Source organism: Gymnodraco acuticeps, unplaced genomic scaffold, assembly GCF_902827175.1.
Source record: "Gymnodraco acuticeps unplaced genomic scaffold, fGymAcu1.1, whole genome shotgun sequence".
NCBI classification, from domain to species: Eukaryota; Metazoa; Chordata; class Actinopteri; order Perciformes; family Bathydraconidae; genus Gymnodraco; species Gymnodraco acuticeps.
The window spans coordinates 11,560-32,312 of record NW_022990495.1 but is presented as its reverse complement, the minus strand read 5'-3'; the positions used below and the strand labels follow the sequence as shown (position 1 = coordinate 32,312).

Below are 20,753 nucleotides of genomic sequence, written 5' to 3'. Positions count from 1 at the left end.
TTTATTGGCTCTTTCTTAGTCATTATAAAACACTTATTAATGCCTTATTCTACAAGTAATAAGCCGTTAGTTGAGAGTTGAAATACTTATAGTTTCATGTCTTGTTACATAATAGATCATATTTGTTAAGTGTTATCAGGGACGCGGGAAGTCAGTCAGAGTTGGGGGTGCGGTGCTAGTAGCGTCTCTCAGCGGCAAAACTGTGACGCGCTGGGGGGGGTGCTAGTAGCAGCGAAACTGTGACGCACTGCGGGGGGTGCTAGTAGGATCTAGTAGCAGCGAAACTGTGACGTACTGCGGGGGGTGCTAGTAGGATCTCTCAGCGGCGACACTGTGACGCGCTGGGGGGGGTGCTAGTAGCAACGAAAATGTGACGCGCTGGGGGGGTGCTAGTAGCAGCGAAACGATGACGCGCTGCGGGGGGTGCTAGTAGCAGCGAAACTGTGACGCCCTGGGGGGGATGCTAGTGCAGCCTTGCAGTGGCGTAACTGTGGCGAGCTGGGGGGGTGCTAGTAGCAACGAAAATGTGACGCGCTGGGGGGGTGCTAGTAGCAGCGAAACGATGACGCGCTGCGGGGGGTGCTAGTAGCAGCGAAACTCTGACGCCCTGGGGGGGATGCTAGTGCAGCCTTGCAGTGGCGTAACTGTGGCGAGCTGGGGGGGGGGGGGGGGGGGGGGGGTGCTAGTAGAGTCTCAGCGGCGACACTGACGCGCTGGGGTGCTAGTGGAGCCTCGTAGCGGCGAAACTGTGGCGCGCTAACACTGTAGGTGTGCCGCGTTTGGGGGTGCTAGTGGAGCCTCGTCGATGGGGGTGCTGAAGCCCCCTCAGCACCCCCCCTTCCCTCGTCCATGACTGTTATTATGGGGGAATTACTATTCTTGTGGTACTGCTGCCTTATTAGGCCCATAGTGAGCAGAGCATATTAAGACCAAAACTCACGTACAACAACTTCCTTACTTGCAACAAATCAGCACTAATTAGAGGGTTATTGAGGAAAAACTCTCAACTAACGGCTTATTACTTGTAGAATATGGTCATGCAGAATAAGTGAATTTGTGTACCTTAATATAAAGTGTTACCATGTATTCTATACCTGTATATCTGTAAAGCACTTTGAATATCCGTGTGCTGAAAGGAGCTGTATGAATGAATGAGCCTGACCCAGAACTACAGGATGCCTTCACTTGTTCATGTGTGATTAAAGCATGAATGCATCCATAACAATAACTGGAATGACAGAGGAAAATGGTGCATTCAAGTGCTCTTCTGATCGTTGTTGTTCTGTCTGTGGTGCGTTCAAAGACGCCGTTTGGCTCTTTCAGGAAACAAAAAAACAAAAAGGTATTTTATCATAACTTTTAAGCTCTTCAACCTCCGGGAAAGAAGCCGTTGCATAACTTCTATGTGACTCCTCCTCTCTGTTGCAGCTTGAGGCAGGAAGCAGCCTCTGTCTCATTTCAACAACTAAACTCTTCATGTACATCTCCATGGCATTCTCTGCAGAGATGTGCCCAACACTACAGAGAAGTTAGTAGCTGCTGCAGCTTCAATGACACTTGTTTAGCACCATGGACCTGTCACCACCATGTGTGCTCTCTCTTTGGGATAGTGACGCAGGTTTTATACCAAACAAGCAGATAACAAACTGGTTTCTCTTTTGATGAGACCACAGAAGAAGAGACAGAGCCGCTAAGAGACAAGAAGACATGGAACACCTCCTTGCTAGTCTACTCTCTGCTCTGTGTGAGTAGCTCAATGTGGAACACCTCCTTGCTAGTCTACTCTCTGCTCTGTGTGTGTAGCTCAATGTGGAACACCTCCTTGCTAGTCTACTCTCTGCTCTGAGTGTGTAGCTCAATGTGGAACACCTCCTTGCTAGTCTACTCTCTGCTCTGAGTGTGTAGCTCAATGTGGAACACCTCCTTGCTAGTCTACTCTCTGCTCTGTGTGTGTAGCTCAATGTGGAACACCTCCTTGCTAGTCTACTCTCTGCTCTGTGTGTGTAGCTCAATGTGGAACACCTCCTTGCTAGTCTACTCTCTGTGTGTAGCTCAATGTGGAACACCTCCTTGCTAGTCTACTCTCTGCTCTGTGTGTGTAGCTCAATGTGGAACACCTCCTTGCTAGTCTACGGCTCTGCTCTGTGTGTGTAGCTCAATGTGGAACACCTCCTTGCTAGTCTACTCTCTGCTCTGTGTGTGTAGCTCAATGTGGAACACCTCCTTGCTAGTCTACTCTCTGCTCTGTGTGTAGCTCAATGTGGAACACCTCCTTGCTAGTCTACTCTCTGCTCTGAGTGTGTAGCTCAATGTGGAACACCTCCTTGCTAGTCTACTCTCTGCTCTGAGTGTGTAGCTCAATGTGGAACACCTCCTTGCTAGTCTACTCTCTGCTCTGAGTGTGTAGCTCAATGTGGAACACTTCCTTGCTAGTCTACTCTCTGCTCTGAGTGTGTAGCTCAATGTGGAACACCTCCTTGCTAGTCTACTCTCTGCTCTGTGTGTGTAGCTCAATGTGGAACACCTCCTTGCTAGTCTACTCTCTGCTCTGTGTGTGTAGCTCAATGTGGAACACCTCCTTGCTAGTCTACTCTCTGCTCTGAGTGTGTAGCTCAATGTGGAACACCTCCTTGCTAGTCTACTCTCTGCTCTGTGTGTGTAGCTCAATGTGGAACACCTCCTTGCTAGTCTACTCTCTGCTCTGAGTGTGTAGCTCAATGTGGAACACCTCCTTGCTAGTCTACGGCTCTGCTCTGTGTGTGTAGCTCAATGTGGAACACCTCCTTGCTAGTCTACTCTCTGCTCTGTGTGTGTAGCTCAATGTGGAACACCTCCTTGCTAGTCTACTCTCTGCTCTGAGTGTGTAGCTCAATGTGGAACACCTCCTTGCTAGTCTACTCTCTGCTCTGTGTGTGTAGCTCAATGTGGAACACCTCCTTGCTAGTCTACTCTCTGCTCTGAGTGTGTAGCTCAATGTGGAACACCTCCTTGCTAGTCTACTCTCTGCTCTGAGTGTGTAGCTCAATGTGGAACACCTCCTTGCTAGTCTACTCTCTGCTCTGAGTGTGTAGCTCAATGTGGAACACCTCCTTGCTAGTCTACTCTGTGTGTGTAGCTCAATGTGGAACACCTCCTTGCTAGTCTACTCTCTGCTCTGAGTGTGTAGCTCAATGTGGAACACCTCCTTGCTAGTCTACGGCTCTGCTCTGTGTGTGTAGCTCAATGTGGAACACCTCCTTGCTAGTCTACTCTCTGCTCTGAGTGTGTAGCTCAATGTGGAACACCTCCTTGCTAGTCTACGGCTCTGCGTGTGTAGCTCAATGTGGAACACCTCCTTGCTAGTCTACTCTCTGCTCTGTGTGTGTAGCTCAATGTGGAACACCTCCTTGCTAGTCTACTCTCTGCTCTGAGTGTGTAGCTCAATGTGGAACACCTCCTTGCTAGTCTACGGCTCTGCTCTGAGTGTGTAGCTCAATGTGGAACACCTCCTTGCTAGTCTACTCTCTGCTCTGAGTGTGTAGCTCAATGTGGAACACCTCCTTGCTAGTCTACTCTCTGCTCTGTGTGTGTAGCTCAATGTGGAACACCTCCTTGCTAGTATACTCTCTGCTCTGTGTGTGTAGCTCAATGTGGAACACCTCCTTGCTAGTCTACTCTCTGCTCTGAGTGTGTAGCTCAATGTGGAACACCTCCTTGCTAGTCTACTCTCTGCTCTGAGTGTGTAGCTCAATGTGGAACACCTCCTTGCTAGTCTACTCTCTGCTCTGTGTGTGTTGCTCAATGTGGAACACCTCCTTGCTAGTCTACTCTCTGCTCTGTGTGTGTAGCTCAATGTGGAACACCTCCTTGCTAGTCTACTCTCTGCTCTGAGTGTGTAGCTCAATGTGGAACACCTCCCAGTGTGAGAAAAAGTTTTTAGAGAGTACTTGTCCATGGACAAGTGAGTTTGGAAATGTACTTGTCCGAATACATTTTTCACTTGTCCATATCTATACTTTGTGCATGCATTGCTGCACCTATTTTAAATATGATTACATATCAACATAAAGCACACAAGAATCTAGATTACTGTAGGAAACATTTTATTGTTTATTTGTTCATATTGTTCACAGTGTCTGGTTTCTGAACTTCTACCATCAAGGCACATCAAATGAATGACAGATATAAAATAATAAGATAAAACAACTAAGTACTAACAATATAATGTTTTCTCCTCTGTGGGACTAGTAGACATGCTAGCAGAAAGGTATGGCTTCAGGCTCAGGGTGGTTGTTCACTGCAGCTGTCTCCCGAACTGTGGGGCAGCACTCCAGTGGTTCTCCTCACACCGAGCTATGGGGCAACACGTAGGGTGCATCAAATTTGAATGGGAAATTTTAATTTCAAAATATCAATTTGGCTGGCATTGCATTGTGTTCCAATTACATAAAAATGACATTTGCAAAGTTTTGAGGAATTCCATTGAGATGTAGGGGTGCCACCAAAGACATGAACTTTTGTGAAATTTCAAATTTGTCTAATTGCCAAAAGGTTGACCTGGAAATGTTGAGTACAGTGAACTTTTATACAGTAACATGTTCTATAGGGTTATCAAAGTAAAAATTGTTAGTTTGCCCTTTGGGCAACTTAGGCATTTCTCAGAATTCAACTTTCAAGATTCTCCATTCATTTGTCCTATAGACACAATTAATGGAGCTCAATGGGACATGTTCACGTTACCCTGAGTTTTGTACAGCAGTGATGGATGTCGGACACACATAAAGTTTAATTGACTTTATTGTTAAACACAAGGGGCGATACTGACACACTTAAAAGAACAAACCCTAACTAAACTTCAAACTTAATTGCTCAGTCTGTGCCAGACTCCGCTCCACTGAGCAACATCACCAGGGAGAAAGAGAGAGGAAATGGAACCTGAACTCTGAACCTAGCCCGTGCGTCTCCCTCCAGATATGTCTCCCCACCCGCCACCCAAGAGTAACCGTCCTATCGCAAGCTTGCGATTAGCTTGCAGCGGCGAAGGTTTGGCTGTTGGCTGCGGTCATGTTCAACTGCCTGCAGCACATTCTGCAGGTGCTGCTCCTTCCTGGCCACTGCGACGAAGTCGGACGTGAGCTTGACGCCACGCTCGGCACAGTCATTGACCACGTTCATTGCACATACATTGACCTCACTTTTTTTTAACGCAGCATTGGTCGCCCATTCCTTCACATCGAGAGACATCAATTCTGGATCAATGTGCAGCTGGTGCATCCCAAACCAGCAATCCTATTGGCGAGATCAGCCAAGCTGGTGGTTGGCAAGAGGGTGGGGAACTTTGGCTTGCCAAAGCCAGTGCCAAAGCGCTGCTCAGGGATGTGCATGGGGAGATCAGCGGGCTTGTGCTCCAAGATCGCACTGGCAAGTGCACGCTTGTCCTCATTGGGCACCTTGCTGCTGAAGAGAGCCAGGGGTAGCATCTCACCTGTCAGGTACCAGCGATGCCTCTCCAGTGCCTTGATCGCTGATGCTGCAATGCCTTCATCTACAGCCTTGTATGCCTGCAGGTGGTGGTAGAGTGTCAGGTCATTCCAGGCAGCATCTACAGATTTATCGCAGGTCAACCACCACTTTGCATAGATGTGTGTAATGAAAATGGCAAATGCCCGAATCTTCGGCACCTGCTGCCGTGTGGTAATTGTGCCCTGGGGAAGCAACGCGATGTGCTGCTTCATCAAAGCCAGCTTGAGAGTATAGAGCAGCTTGGCCATCCATCGTGCCTTGTGGAGCGCTCCCGGTCGTTGGAAGGTCACTGCAGTCTGCTCTTCACCACCTTCATCCAGAAACACAAGACACAGCTGCACAAACTCACGGTAGTCACCTCGCTTGTGGTCAGTCACTTCTTTTGCGCACCTGACAAGTTCAGCACGTAACTTGCCCAGGAGTGGTTGCTCGGTGTTGCCAGGAATGTAACGGGACCATTGGCTGCTGGATTATTGTGGTAACAGGTTCCATTTCTCTCTCAGACGTGTGAACAAGGTAACCTCTGGCGAGCGTGATGTCTCCACCTTCAGGTCTGTAAAAACCTGGTTCAGGAGGACCTCACCAATGTGGTGCCGGCACCCAGACCAAAGCAGTGGTCGGCCCAGTGAGAGCAATATGGCAATGCAGGCTGCTGTGAGATGGCCGGTGTTTGGCGCAGTGGTGTCAAATGCCATGTTGACAACCTGGTCAGCGCAGCACCAGTCCTGCAGCAACTTGCATGTCAACCGGGCAATGATCACTCCACATGCCTCATTGGTCTGCTTCTTATACGCCGGGACACCAAGCAGTTTCAGCCGCTCTGCATCTCCAACCACCACTGTAAGAAGCTCCTCCAACTGGCGCACATTGGTGAGCATCGGTGTTAACTTGATGTCCCAGTGTAGGGTGCACAATGGAGGTGGTGTCCACTGTTTGTGCCGTTCCTCACTGATTGTCTCCAGCACTTGGCGTCTTGCTCGGTCAGCTGTTGCGTAAGATGCAGAGAGATGTGTACAGTCACCGCCTAACTCTGCAACCAGGCCACGCGTGAAGGCAGCCTGTTGCGTTGGTGACATCTTCAACCTTGTAGCCAGTGACACAACACTTGGTCGGCTAAGGATGTCATGTGGAATGAAGACGTTTGTTCCAGTCTTCTTACGCTTGTGGGATGGTTCGCCCTCAGATGTTGGACAGACTGTGTTAGTATCCTCCTCTGGCTCCTCATCACTCTCCGACACCAAGCTGGACATTGCCGTCATCTCCTCCAGCTCCTTTTCACAGCGGGACTGCCTGGCTGCTGCAGCAGCTTGACGCTCCTCTCGCCGCTTCACCTTGAGCTGCAGCTTTTTGTCCAATACACCAAATGTGGCCACTCTGTCGGTCTTCATGCTGGCCAAGAAAGCTAGGTCTTCTGGGTTATCAATCAGCTTTTCAACATTTGGAGGCCACAGCGGAAATGTGGCATCAAGTCTGCACTCCATTTTCTCCAATTGTTTCGCTGTAGTCTCACTGGAGCGCTTGGCCTGGGAGATTTTCAGCAGCTTGTTGTTAGCATTGACTAAGTCTACCATCTTGTGGCAGGCCCGCTTGTCGCTCATCATTGGGATGTTGGCTTTCTTGTAAAATAGCCGCACCTGCTCCAGGACACCCTTGGTTGCCTCGAACTGCGACAACGCTCCGTTTGCACCAGGTTTCTTGGCAAGCATGCAGCGTAAGATCTGACGACCAGTTGGCAGTTTGGCGCCGGTGATGATGCCATCCTCACTGGTGATGCTGGGGCCTAGACCAAAGACCAGGCTGCGACTGCTAGTCTGGCAGGGACCAGTTGGTGAGGGCAGCATCTTAGGAGAGCTGGATCCTGGGGTAGGTTGTGTTGTGCAGTGCCTGGGAATGAAAAGGACACAAGCTCAAGGATAGTGTTTAAAATCATATCTTAGCATACTTAATATCACTCAATTAGGATAAACCATGCTGTATTTTAGCTGTACATCGTCCAACTTTATCATTACAATGATAACTTACTCTTACATCACTACCAGAGTAGCTAGCTGTGCTTGAAAATATACCTATGTTTAAAATGTTAATTTAATACAAGGACAAGGATAGATTTTAAAATCATATCTTGGCATACTTAATATCACTCAATTATGATAACCCATGCTTGCATAAGCCTCACATTTTAGCTGTACATAGTCTAACTTCAACATAACTTACCGTTACTACCAGAGTAGCTAGCTGTGCTCGCAAATATACTTATATTTAAAATGTTAATTTACTGTAACAACTACAATGCTACGTCTCAATAAACATGAGACATCAATACTCTGAATATGACATTGTCCACTCTAGAATAGCTGCTACTGTTGATGTTAAGCTTAATAGCTTAGCTAACATAGATAGCTAACTGTGGTTAGCAAACTATTGCTAGCTAGATTGTTAGATTGTTAGATTGTTAGCTAGATGTAATGAGCACCACATACCTGTATAAATATGACTTAAGTATACAAAGACACAACTACAGATATGACAGTAATATGTAATAATACATACCCAACACAAAAACAGAAAGATCACCTCAGTTTTCTTGAGCTGCAGTCTTGTTTACCTCAGATCTCCATGGCGCCCATTGAGCACTGTTTACCACTTTATCCAACAAAAACAGATGTACAGTGGCACCCCTAAATCATCATGTATTGGAAAAATATTTTTGCATGTGTTGTTTCTACATATATTGGAACACTTTTAGCACCCAGCCATATCAAAATTCAAGAATTGTGTTTTTTGATGCACCCTAGGCAACAGGCACAGGTAAGTTGCTGTTCACTGCAGCAGGCTTTGGGGCAGCTTTGACATACCTCTTGGTCTTAGCAGATGTTTTCCATTTCTGGATGGCTGGCTCTGGGTCAAACTCTGCCACTGTGGTGGTGATGTGGCTGACCCTCATGAGTGACCCCAGAGTTTCATTGGTCATCTGGGATTTTCTGGATGTTTTTATGAGGTTCATGAGGGAAAATCCACGCTCCACGGCAGCAGAGGAGGGAGAAAGGGTGACCATCATGTACACCAGAACCAGGACGTCCTTCACATCTGGGTGGTTCTCAGTGAGAAGGTCACTTATGACCTCCTTGGCGGGCTGCCTCTGCCTGTACTTCAGTCTGGCCTTGAGAGCTGGCCACTGTCTAGGGATGTTGGTTACCTCCTCCTCACTGAGAACGGACTCGAAGTGGGTCACCATGTTCATAACCTGAACATCACCATATGTAGCTAGTTGTGCGTCTGATCTTGGGACGTTCCTGGGGTCAAGAACATGGAAATCACTGAAAGGGGTATCCTTCAGGAAGGAAAATCTCTTCTCTAGGAACTTCACACAATTCTCCAAGAAGGAATTCTTCACTGTTTCTGGAATACCTGTTCCTTTCAGTGAAGTGATGTGTCCATTGCTCTTACTGTCAAACTTGCCATCCTTGCAGGTTGCCATGTAGGCAGTGTAGACATCACCTCTATTATGCTTAAGGCCTTCCAACTTGATCCTGGCCTCACACAACTTTACATCAACATCATAAATGAACAGATCATTACTCTACACTTCCAAGACATCTACCATAAAGTGGAGCCCATCAACAAACTTTGCAGACTTCAGTACCTTCAAGTACCCCACACACTTAGCTCCTTCGTCTGTTTTTCTGTTTGAAGCCTCTTCCATGTGTAGGATGACGGAGTTGTAATTTTTTATTACAGCCTTGTATGCCCGGAGTCTTGACGCCATCCACCTAGTGCCACAGGGTGCTGAGAAATAGACAGGATCCTCGTCTATAACGGCTGATATGGCGTTCACCTCCCTCCTACGTTTACCAGATCCATAGTAGAATCTGTAGATGGGGTCCACTCCTTTCTCTACGATGTCAATGAAGTCAGTGGCTTTGGTGGCATCTAGGAGCGACAGCTCCAGCTTATGTGGAGCACACCAAATCGAAATGAGCACATGCCCCAACAATTCCCGCAACTTCACAATAACTCCTCCCTTGGCACCTTGGTTAACGCTGGCACCATCAAATGTGCAGCCTATTATTTTCTTCTTTATGTCTCCATCTGTTAGGTCGACATGATGTAGTGCCTCGAGGAGAGCTGCCAGAACACCATTAGCATCAGCTGACTTTACAGCCATGATGTCAATGAACTCTGTCGCTGGAAGTCCATCTGACATACCTGAAGATAGAAAATAAATAAAGTACATCAATAAAGTGCAATAACATTTTTTTAAATGATTATCTTATATAAACCTTCCCACACCAGTGTTGCCTTCACCTTTTTTTAAGACCAAGAACACTAAAAAGCAACTTCACCTTCATTCGCTTTAAACAATTTATGTATATACTTTACCTGTTAAAAACTTTTAAGTTAACTGAAAATTTAAACTAATAAAATTCATCAATAAAATGATTGTGAATTAATTACTCATAAACAAAAGGCCCTTTTGGAGATAAAATGTAACTTAAATAAGACTTACAAAAGAATTCAAAATAATAATTACCTAACATATACATTCTCCTGTTCTGTCACAGATATATCCGTGGATCCATCTCCCATCAGAGCGAAGAATCTTGAAGCCTTGAGGTCTTCAGAAACTCTGTCCTTCTCGACTTCTGCAATGGCCTGCACAAATGCCTTGCACCCCTTATCGTTCCGGTACTGTGTAGGCATTTTAATGCCATTCTTCTCTTGAAGTTCGATGAGGCCCTCAAATGAACGGAAAGGCAACTTTTGTTTGGCGACATAAAACGCAGTGTTGAACATGGGTTTCAGTTGGTCGTCCATATTTTCTGCCTGCTTCTTGAGAGCCACAAACATTGGCCCTGTGCCTTTCTCTGTGACCTCTTTCCTTTGAATGCAGAGAAGGTGATATTTGCTGGATTCGTGTGACTGAAGTGTCTCAATGCGTTTTGACCCTGTGACACGCTCGTACAGTTTACTGCTGTGGTCAGCAATGGATGGATATTCTCTGCAGACCTCACAGAACATGATGTCGTCCACACATCTTACCCATGGAAACTGGGTTTTCCAAGTCTCAATGAATGTTCTTTTCCTCTTGGGTGTCAGGGCGATGTCACTCTTGGCCTTTTTAGATGGACCAGCCATTGGTGAGATAACGGAACATGGCCTTTTAGCAGAGACTTTCTCGTGACTGGGGGGGCCATCGTTCTGCTCACACTCTGGGACTTTCTGAGGGCTCGTTTCAGCATGTTCAGGCTGTTGTTCAGACTCCTGTTCTTGCAGACAAATTATAGATTTTTGTCAACATGAATGTTAGGTACTCGTAGACTCCCCACAAACCTTTCTGCATTTTTTGGGGTTTTTTTCTGAAATAATTTGATATGCCCCTTTCAAGCCCCTTGGTACATAAAGAGCCCCTTTCAATCCCCCCCTTTTAAAAGAAAAAAGTATTTTACATAGGTCTACCCCTTTTTTATTATTATTTTTATTAATTTCTTATTTAATAGTTTTTCATTATTTTTATTTTTATCTTCGATTTTATTTTTGATTTGATGAACCTGTGTGAATCTGTGCTGTCCTGTTTTTCACCCTTACCCTGTTGCCTACTGAATTTCCCCACAGGGATTGTAAATCGCTTTGGATAAAAGTGTCAGCTAAATGCAATGTAATGTAATGGATTAATAAAAGTCCCCTTTCAAGCACTTAATCCACTATTTTCGGACATAATTTATTTCAATTATTTTCCTTGTTAATGTAACACACCATTTTACAACTGTGAGAATGATGTGTACAAACCTTAGAAAAGAAAGAAATCTTTTGTTGCCCTCTTGGGGCCACTAGAACCTTCTTCTTCGCCATCGTATTTCATTTTCACACAGTTTTACGACACGACGTAAGTGAGTAAAAAAACGTAAAGCGGTTGCAAACAACAACGGCAGACACGGACAATTTGCGAATGAGTTATGCCTTTTGTAAGCTGAATTTATCAATAATTTGTCAATAAATAGCGGCGAAAAATGTCACTTGTCCATTGGACAAGTCAATTTAAAAATCTACTTGTCCAATGTTGTGAATAACCCGTCCCGGACGGTGGGACGTGCACTTTTTCGCACACTGCCTCCTTGCTAGTCTACTCTCTGCTCTGAGTGTGTAGCTCAATGTGGAACACCTCCTTGCTAGTCTACTCTCTGCTCTGTGTGTGTAGCTCAATGTGGAACACCTCCTTGCTAGTCTACTCTCTGCTCTGTGTGTGTAGCTCAATGTGGAACACCTCCTTGCTAGTCTACTCTCTGCTCTGAGTGTGTAGCTCAATGTGGAACACCTCCTTGCTAGTCTACTCTCTGCTCTGTGTGTGTAGCTCAATGTGGAACACCTCCTTGCTAGTCTACTCTCTGCTCTGTGTGTGTAGCTCAATGTGGAACACCTCCTTGCTAGTCTACTCTCTGCTTTGTGTGTGTAGCTCAATGTGGAACACCTCCTTGCTAGTCTACTCTCTGCTCTGAGTGTGTAGCTCAATGTGGAACACCTCCTTGCTAGTCTACTCTCTGCTCTGTGTGTATAGCTCAATGTGGAACACCTCCTTGCTAGTCTACTCTCTGCTCTGAGTGTGTAGCTCAATGTGGAACACCTCCTTGCTAGTCTACTCTCTGCTCTGAGTGTGTAGCTCAATGTGGAACACCTCCTTGCTAGTCTACTCTCTGCTCTGAGTGTGTAGCTCAATGTGGAACACCTCCTTGCTAGTCTACTCTCTGCTCTGAGTGTGTAGCTCAATGTGGAACACCTCCTTGCTAGTCTACTCTCTGCTCTGTGTGTGTAGCTCAATGTGGAACACCTCCTTGCTAGTCTACTCTCTGCTCTGTGTGTGTAGCTCAATGTGGAACACCTCCTTGCTAGTCTACTCTCTGCTCTGTGTGTAGCTCAATGTGGAACACCTCCTTGCTAGTCTACTCTCTGCTCTGTGTGTGTAGCTCAATGTGGAACACCTCCTTGCTAGTCTACTCTCTGCTCTGAGTGTGTAGCTCAATGTGGAACACCTCCTTGCTAGTCTACTCTCTGCTCTGTGTGTGTAGCTCAATGTGGAACACCTCCTTGCTAGTCTACTCTCTGCTCTGAGTGTGTAGCTCAATGTGGAACACCTCCTTGCTAGTCTACTCTCTGCTGTGTGTGTGTAGCTCAATGTGGAACACCTCCTTGCTAGTCTACTCTCTGCTCTGAGTGTGTAGCTCAATGTGGAACACCTCCTTGCTAGTCTACTCTCTGCTCTGAGTGTGTAGCTCAATGTGGAACACCTCCTTGCTAGTCTACTCTCTGCTCTGAGTGTGTAGCTCAATGTGGAACACCTCCTTGCTAGTCTACTCTCTGCTCTGAGTGTGTAGCTCAATGTGGAACACCTCCTTGCTAGTCTACTCTCTGCTCTGTGTGTGTAGCTCAATGTGGAACACCTCCTTGCTAGTCTACGGCTCTGCTCTGTGTGTGTAGCTCAATGTGGAACACCTCCTTGCTAGTCTACTCTCTGCTCTGAGTGTGTAGCTCAATGTGGAACACCTCCTTGCTAGTCTACTCTCTGCTCTGAGTGTGTAGCTCAATGTGGAACACCTCCTTGCTAGTCTACTCTCTGCTCTGAGTGTGTAGCTCAATGTGGAACACCTCCTTGCTAGTCTACTCTCTGCTCTGAGTGTGTAGCTCAATGTGGAACACCTCCTTGCTAGTCTACTCTCTGCTCTGAGTGTGTAGCTCAATGTGGAACACCTCCTTGCTAGTCTACTCTCTGCTCTGAGTGTGTAGCTCAATGTGGAACACCTCCTTGCTAGTCTACTCTCTGCTCTGTGTGAGTAGCTCAATGTGGAACACCTCCTTGCTAGTCTACTCTCTGCTCTGAGTGTGTAGCTCAATGTGGAACACCTCCTTGCTAGTCTACTCTCTGCTCTGAGTGTGTAGCTCAATGTGGAACACCTCCTTGCTAGTCTACTCTCTGCTCTGTGTGTGTAGCTCAATGTGGAACACCTCCTTGCTAGTCTACTTTCTGCTCTGTGTGTGTAGCTCAATGTGGAACACCTCCTTGCTAGTCTACTCTCTGCTCTGAGTGTGTAGCTCAATGTGGAACACCTCCTTGCTAGTCTACTCTCTGCTCTGAGTGTGTAGCTCAATGTGGAACACCTCCTTGCTAGTCTACTCTCTGCTCTGAGTGTGTAGCTCAATGTGGAACACCTCCTTGCTAGTCTACTCTCTGCTCTGTGTGTGTAGCTCAATGTGGAACACCTCCTTGCTAGTCTACGCCTCGGAGCATCTGGTGTTCGCTTCCTCTCTGTTGTTGATATGTAAATATTTACTGTGTCATGTTTTCCTCTCGAGAAGCTGCAGCGCCAGAAACACCTCATTGAGGACCGCCGTGTCCCTCCATCAGGACGAGAGTACAAACGAGCACACACACACAGAATAAACCACAGTCACACTGAATATCACACACACACACTCACACTGAATATCACACACACACACACACACACACACAGTCACACTGAATATCACACACACAGAATAAACCACAGTCACACTGAATATCACACACACACAGTCACACTGAATATCACACACACACACACACACAGTCACACTGAATATCACACACACACACAGTCACACTGAATATCACACACACACACACACAGTCACACTGAATATCACACACACACACAGTCACACTGAATATCACACACACACACACACAGTCACACTGAATATCTCTCACACACTTGTTCTTCAATCACCCACCAAATGCTTTGACAGGCGTTACAAATATCACAAATATCACTTTTCTGATATTATAAAGTAAATCAATCCAAACAAAGGAAGCCACAGATTCCTCAAAGACAAAATGAAGCTGCTCACTTTACAAAGAGAGAACTGCTTTCTGCTGACTCATCGTGTCTTAATGAGCGTCGTCGTTAAGGAGGGGTAGTGTTTGAAACAAGCAGATTGTTCATCAGCACAAAGTCGAGCACAGTGAAGACGATCAGACACGCATCAGCTCTGATGTACTCTGGTTCAATAACAGCAGCTTTTCCACTAAATGACTCAAAACATTACTTTTAAAAGTATTTCCTGCTTCTTTCTATCAACTATATTCAATATGATTATATTCTCAATTGGGATTAATGCATCAGAATAAATATATTATCTTATGATATCTGGGGGGAAATTCAAAAGCTGTATATAAAGTAATATGTTAAGAAATATACATAGTTTATTATAAATGAATCCCACTGAGGAACATTCAATAATACAAAGTGTTCATTGGTACTTTGATGAATACATCTGAATGCCTGTACTTGAACCCAACATGCAGAGTTGGGGCTTTTGAGGCGTCTACAAAGGAAGCAGGGGAATCTAAAGTGGGCCTGCTGAGTTTGAAATGCTTAGCCTGCTCTATTTCTGGTTCTATGAATGTCTGAGCGCCGGCTTTAGCTGATCACTTTATCTCAGTTGAACCTCCTGAACACAAACTGCTGCAGAGGAATCAAAACAAGACGGCCGTGAGATGAAAGAGAGCCGTTTGACACAGAGACACGTGTTGCTGTCCTCTGATCATGATGAACCAGTTCCTCATCAATCCTTTATTCACAGCTACAGAAGTTGTTTGATCGATTGCTGATGAGTTCTCTATGTTTGGGTTCAATGCCAACATCCCCTCATACAGAAAGAGAAACTACTCCATCTTTAGTTTCTCTTTCTGTTTTGAAGAACACACACAGTGACACACACTGTCACACTACGTAGGTAGGTAGGTAGGTAGGTAGGTAGGTAGGTAGGTAGGTAGGTAGGTAGGTAGGTAGGTAGGTAGGTAGGTAGGTAGGTAGGTAGGTAGGTAGGTAGGTAGGTAGGTAGGTAGGTAGGTAGGTATTGTTACAGGACCAGTGTGTACAAATACTTAAAAGTAGAAAAGACCACTCAGATACATTAAAGAACTATAAATCCATCTCATCTGGAACAGTCTTGCGGCTCACATGATGGATGTGAGTGCACACATGTTTGCTTTTCAGTTGGAAAACTAGGGGATTTCTCATCTCTTGTGATGCAATCTATAACCTCTGAGCCTTCATGAGAGGAACGACTTTCTCTCTTTCACAACAGGGCGGAGGAGACGAGTTTGAACTCGACTTTGTTCCCGGAGAGAGACACGAACACGCCTCAGCAGTTTGAAGGGATCCATTATCACTCATCCAATCCGTCGGAGCTCATACTCGACTGGAATAAAACCCACATTCAAAGACGCCGTTTGGCTCTTTCTGACTTTTCAGGAAACCTTTGTTGTCCTAACTTTTACTGACATGTTAAAGTTCTCTGTAAGCTCTTCAACCTCCGGGAAAGAAGCCGTTGCATAACTTCTATGTGACTCCTCCTCTCTGTTGCAGCTTGAGGCAGGAAGCAGCCTCTGTCTCATTTCAACAACTAAACTCTTCATGTACATCTCCATGGCATTCTCTGCAGAGATGTGCCCAACACTACAGAGAAGTTAGTAGCTGCTGCAGCTTCAATGACACTTGTTTAGCACCATGGACCTGTCACCACCATGTGTGCTCTCTCTTTGGGATAGTGACGCAGGTTTTATACCAAACAAGCAGATAACAAACTGGTTTCTCTTTTGATGAGACCACAGAAGAAGAGACAGAGCCGCTAAGAGTAGGGATAAAAGTAGAAGTACTCAAGTCTTGTAGTAGAAGTACTCAGGTCTTGTAGTAAAAGTAGAAGTACTCAGATCGTGTAGTAAAAGTAGAAGTACTCAGGTCTTGTAGTAAAAGTACACAGATCTTGTAGTACAAGTAGAAGTACTCAGATCTTGTAGTAAAAGTAGAAGTACTCAGGTCTTGTAGTAAAAGTACTCAGGTATTGTAGTAAAAGTAGAAGTACTCAAGTATTGTAGTAAAAGTACTCAGATCTTGTAGTAGAAGTACTCAGATCTTGTAGTAAAAGTAGAAGTACTCAGGTCTTGTAGTAGAAGTACTCAGGTCTTGTAGTAAAAGTAGAAGTACTCAGGTCTTGTAGTGGAAGTACTCAGGTCTTGTAGTAGAAGTACTCAGGTGTTGTAGTAGAAGTACTCAGATCTTGTAGTAAAAGTAGAAGTACTCAGATCTTGTAGTAAAAACAGAAGTACTCAGATCTTGTAGTAAAAGTACTCAGGTCTTGTAGTACAAGTAGAAGTACTCAGGTCTTGTAGTAGAAGTACTCAGGTCTTGTAGTAAAAGTAGAAGTACTCAGGTCTTGTAGTAGAAGTACTCAGATCGTGTAGTAAAAGTAGAAGTACTCAGGTCTTGTAGTAAAAGTAATAGTACTCAGATCGTGTAGTGAAAGTAGAAGTACTCAGGTCTTGTAGTAGAAGTACTCAGGTCTTGTAGTAAAAGTAGAAGTACTCAGGTCTTGTAGTAAAAGTAGAAGTACTCAGATCGTGTAGTAAAAGTAGAAGTACTCAGGTCTTGTAGTACAAGTACAAGTACTCAGGTCTTGTAGTAAAAGCAGAAGTTATTTTATGTTTCTATCTGTGTTTATTGTGTTATGTTAGTTTCTTAAAATGCAAAAACATTCAACATGAAGTTAAAGTGTTTATGAAAGTAATAAATGACATGAAATGAGAGGAAGAGGAAGTAACCCTTGTTACGCAACAGCAACCTCTATACAATAATGCCGATATTTGATTTTAATACGCATTTAAAATGAGGAAAAACACCCAAAAGGTGCAGAATAGTTGAAATGTGTGAAAGATTCAGAATATAACACTTTAGAAATGCATTAAAGATAAACAAATACAAAAGGAGGAAGAGGAAGTAACCGTAATTGTGCAACATGAACATGAATTACTTGAGAAACCTCTATAAACAATGCAGAAATATTGTTTTAAGGTTTAATTTAAGAGAAATACTGGGTTTTTCTCGACTGCGTCTTCTTCCTGGAGCTAACTCTTAGTGTTAGCACTAGCACAGTTAGCATTAGCACAGTTAGCCATTTTCTACTCACTTTGTCCTCTTCGGGAATAAGAGATTCTGCGTCCTTTTCACATCCTTCTGGCCCAGAGCGGAGTTAAAAGACACCTTGACCATCCTGGAAGTAACGCGTGCAAAGTCCAACGATAAAAAAGCCTTAAAAACCCGTAAAAAGAACAAAAAGATGTGCTCCGAAGTGAAGAACTTCACTCTCTCCGGCCAAAGTCTGATCTGTTGTGATAACAGTCAAGCTGCGCACTGGCCCACTGCGCAGCTTGACGGTTGGCTTTCAGAATAAAAGCATAATAGTAAAAGTAGAAGTACTCAGGTCTTGTAGTAAAAGTAGAAGTACTCAGATCTTGTGCTTGAGTAAAAGTAGAAGTACTCAGATCTTGTAGTAAAGGTAGAAGTACTCAGGTCTTGTACTTGAGTAAAAGTAGTGTACTCAGGTCTTGTTCTTGAGTAAAAGTACTCAGATCTTGTAGTAAAGAAAGAAGTACTCAGGTCTTGCACTTGAGTAAAAGTAGAAGTACTCAGATCTTGTTCTTGAGTCAAAGTAGAAGTACTCAGATCTTGTAGTAAAGGTAGAAGTACTCAGGTCTTGTACTTGAGTAAAAGTAGTGTACTCAGGTCTTGTTCTTGAGTAAAAGTACTCAGATCTTGTAGTAAAGAAAGAAGTACTCAGGTCTTGCACTTGAGTAAAAGTATTCAGATCTTGTGCTTGAGTAAAAGTAGAAGTATTCAGATCTTGTGCTTGAGTAAAAGTAGAAGTACTCAGATCTTGTACTTGAGTAAAAGTAGAAGTACTCAGATCTTGTACTTGAGTAAAAGTAGAAGTATTCAGATCTTGTGTTTGAGTAAAAGTAGAAGTATTCAGATCTTGTGCTTGAGTAAAAGTAGAAGTATTCAGATCTTGTGCTTGAGTAAAAGTAGAAGTACTCAGATCTTGTACTTGAGTAAAAGTAGTGTACTCAGGTCTTGTTCTTGAGTAAAAGTAGAAGTATTCAGATGTTGTACTTGAGTAAAAGTAGAAGTACTCAGATCTTGTAGTAAAGGTAGAAGTACTCAGGTCTTGTAGTAAAGGTAGAAGTACTCAGGTCTTGTACTTGAGTAAAAGTAGTGTACTCAGGTCTTGTTCTTGAGTAAAAGTACTCAGATCTTGTAGTAAAGAAAGAAGTACTCAGGTCTTGCACTTGAGTAAAAGTAGAAGTACTCAGATCTTGTTCTTGAGTCAAAGTAGAAGTACTCAGATCTTGTAGTAAAGGTAGAAGTACTCAGGTCTTGTACTTGAGTAAAAGTAGTGTACTCAGGTCTTGTTCTTGAGTAAAAGTACTCAGATCTTGTAGTAAAGAAAGAAGTACTCAGGTCTTGCACTTGAGTAAAAGTATTCAGATCTTGTGCTTGAGTAAAAGTAGAAGTATTCAGATCTTGTGCTTGAGTAAAAGTAGAAGTACTCAGATCTTGTACTTGAGTAAAAGTAGAAGTACTCAGATCTTGTACTTGAGTAAAAGTAGAAGTATTCAGATCTTGTGTTTGAGTAAAAGTAGAAGTATTCAGATCTTGTGCTTGAGTAAAAGTAGAAGTATTCAGATCTTGTGCTTGAGTAAAAGTAGAAGTACTCAGATCTTGTACTTGAGTAAAAGTAGTGTACTCAGGTCTTGTTCTTGAGTAAAAGTAGAAGTATTCAGATGTTGTACTTGAGTAAAAGTAGAAGTACTCAGATCTTGTAGTAAAGGTAGAAGTACTCAGGTCTTGTACTTGAGTAAAAGTAGAAGTAGGCCTACTCAGATCTTGTAGTAAAGGTAGAAGTACTCAGATCTTGTACTTGAGTAAAAGTAGAAGTAGGCCTACTCAGATCTTGTAGTAAAGGTAGAAGTACTCAGGTCTTGTACTTGAGTAAAAGTAGAAGTAGGCCTACTCAGATCTTGTAGTAAAGGTAGAAGTACTCAGGTCTTGTTCTTGAGTAAAAGTAGAAATACTCAGATCTTGTAGTAAAGGTAGAAGTACTCAGGTCTTGTACTTGAGTAAAAGTACTGACAATACATTCATGCTTAATCAATCCTACACGGTTAAAGAAAAGTGGCATAGCAGGTCAAAAGGGCCATATGAAGTAGTAAAGTGCAAACACAGCTGGTTTGGTGTCCATCAGTGGCGGCGCCAGAGTATTTGTGTTGGGTAATCTATGGTGGGGCTAACCCATCAGTGGTGGGGCTCAAGTCAGTATTTGCAATGTAATTACATACACGCTATATCGCCCCCTTGACAGTGAAACGCCATGCGTGAGGTTTAGATTATCTCCCTGTCTCAATCAAAATGGAACTGTATGAAATAAAACGGCACATTTGTCTTGTAGTAAATAAAAAGGGATCACTGTGCACGTGACGTATGATAGTACACGTTGAAGATTCAAATGGGATACTGAATGGCGGTTCCGATTGATCTCAATCATTAATGCAGCATGACGCAACGTTTCGTTGCTCTGATTGGCTGTAGGTCTGACTCTATTCAAATTGCATTCGGAGGCATTTTGATCTGACCGCGGCCGCGCTGATATTATAACGCCAGAGAATTTCCACACCTTTTAGTGTATAAAACTCCCCCACTACTTAGACTGTTCCTTGCACCCCTCTTCTAGCACAAGCCCGAATGGTCTCAACCATATTGCATCAGTAACGTGCACTTGTTGTAACAGCAGGATCAGTTTGTGTGTTGTGGACACGACCCGTATATTTTCGCAAGCCGTGTTCTCAACATTTAGCTTATTATCTAATTGAATTTGCTTACTTCAAGATCATTGTTCATGGTGGGGCTAAGCCATCTCTTGGTATGGCTGTAGCCTACCCCAGCCATACGCTGGCGCCGCCACTGGTGTCCATACACAGATCCTGTTTAACATGGCCAACATGAGACATCCCTATTTAACGATGCAATCAATAAAGCAGTTGTTTTTGTGCAAACAGGATTGGCTGATGTCTAAAGTTCCTCAAAGCAATCAGAGATTTGTTTGAGCGCTAACTTTTGAACTGTAAAATCAAAGCGTGCCTTGAAGCAGACGGGTTGGAGTCTCTGTACGGGACAAAGCGTGTCTGCTTGCCTTCATCCCCACGGCACGGATCATTACCCAGACAAAGGACACGGTTGATGCTGATGCCTAAAGATGAGTGGAATGGCATCAGAACAGAAATGCAGTAAGACAGCATAGAAATACAGGTCAGCAACACTTTCAGTTACCTTCCTTCAAACGATTGCTTTGGTTTTCTTTTGCCTTTCTGAACCAGCCAGATC

The 20,753-nt window shown here is 44.2% G+C and overlaps 3 protein-coding genes across 6 annotated transcripts in view; all 3 read right to left on the bottom strand.

Annotated features, from left to right (window-relative positions):
• The window catches only part of LOC117552837 (integral membrane protein 2B-like), a gene marked incomplete at its 5' end in the record, with an annotated part of 42,852 nt that extends 25,138 nt beyond the window's left edge, over nt 1-17,714 (bottom strand). Inside the window, 2 exon segments of the mRNA XM_034226501.1 lie at nt 17,503-17,543; nt 17,546-17,714. Coding sequence (XP_034082392.1) covers nt 17,503-17,543; nt 17,546-17,714 — 210 coding nt within the window.
• LOC117552836 lies at nt 727-14,014 on the bottom strand. Of its 3 annotated transcripts, none has more exons than XM_034226499.1 (3): nt 11,663-14,014; nt 3,690-3,893; nt 727-3,086 (listed from the first exon to the last, which is right to left on the bottom strand). In XM_034226499.1, the coding sequence occupies exon 1, from the start codon at nt 13,869-13,871 to the stop codon at nt 12,948-12,950; it is 924 nt and encodes a 307-aa protein (XP_034082390.1). In that variant the 5' UTR covers nt 13,872-14,014; the 3' UTR covers nt 727-3,086; nt 3,690-3,893; nt 11,663-12,947. The 3 variants fall into 3 exon arrangements, with proteins under 3 accessions (XP_034082390.1, XP_034082391.1, XP_034082389.1); XM_034226500.1 differs by having other exon boundaries at nt 3,741-3,893; XM_034226498.1 differs by lacking the exon at nt 727-3,086 and having other exon boundaries at nt 3,303-3,893.
• On the bottom strand, nt 4,759-8,494 carry LOC117552835. 2 transcript variants are annotated; one of them, XM_034226495.1, is made up of 3 exons: nt 8,358-8,494; nt 8,053-8,145; nt 4,759-7,386 (listed from the first exon to the last, which is right to left on the bottom strand). In XM_034226495.1, exon 3 carries the CDS (start codon nt 7,341-7,343, stop codon nt 5,973-5,975), a length of 1,371 nt encoding a protein of 456 aa, XP_034082386.1. In that variant the 5' UTR covers nt 7,344-7,386; nt 8,053-8,145; nt 8,358-8,494; the 3' UTR covers nt 4,759-5,972. The 2 variants fall into 2 exon arrangements, with proteins under 2 accessions (XP_034082386.1, XP_034082387.1); XM_034226496.1 differs by having other exon boundaries at nt 8,077-8,145.
• Nucleotides 17,715-20,753: the final 3,039 nt, after the last annotated feature.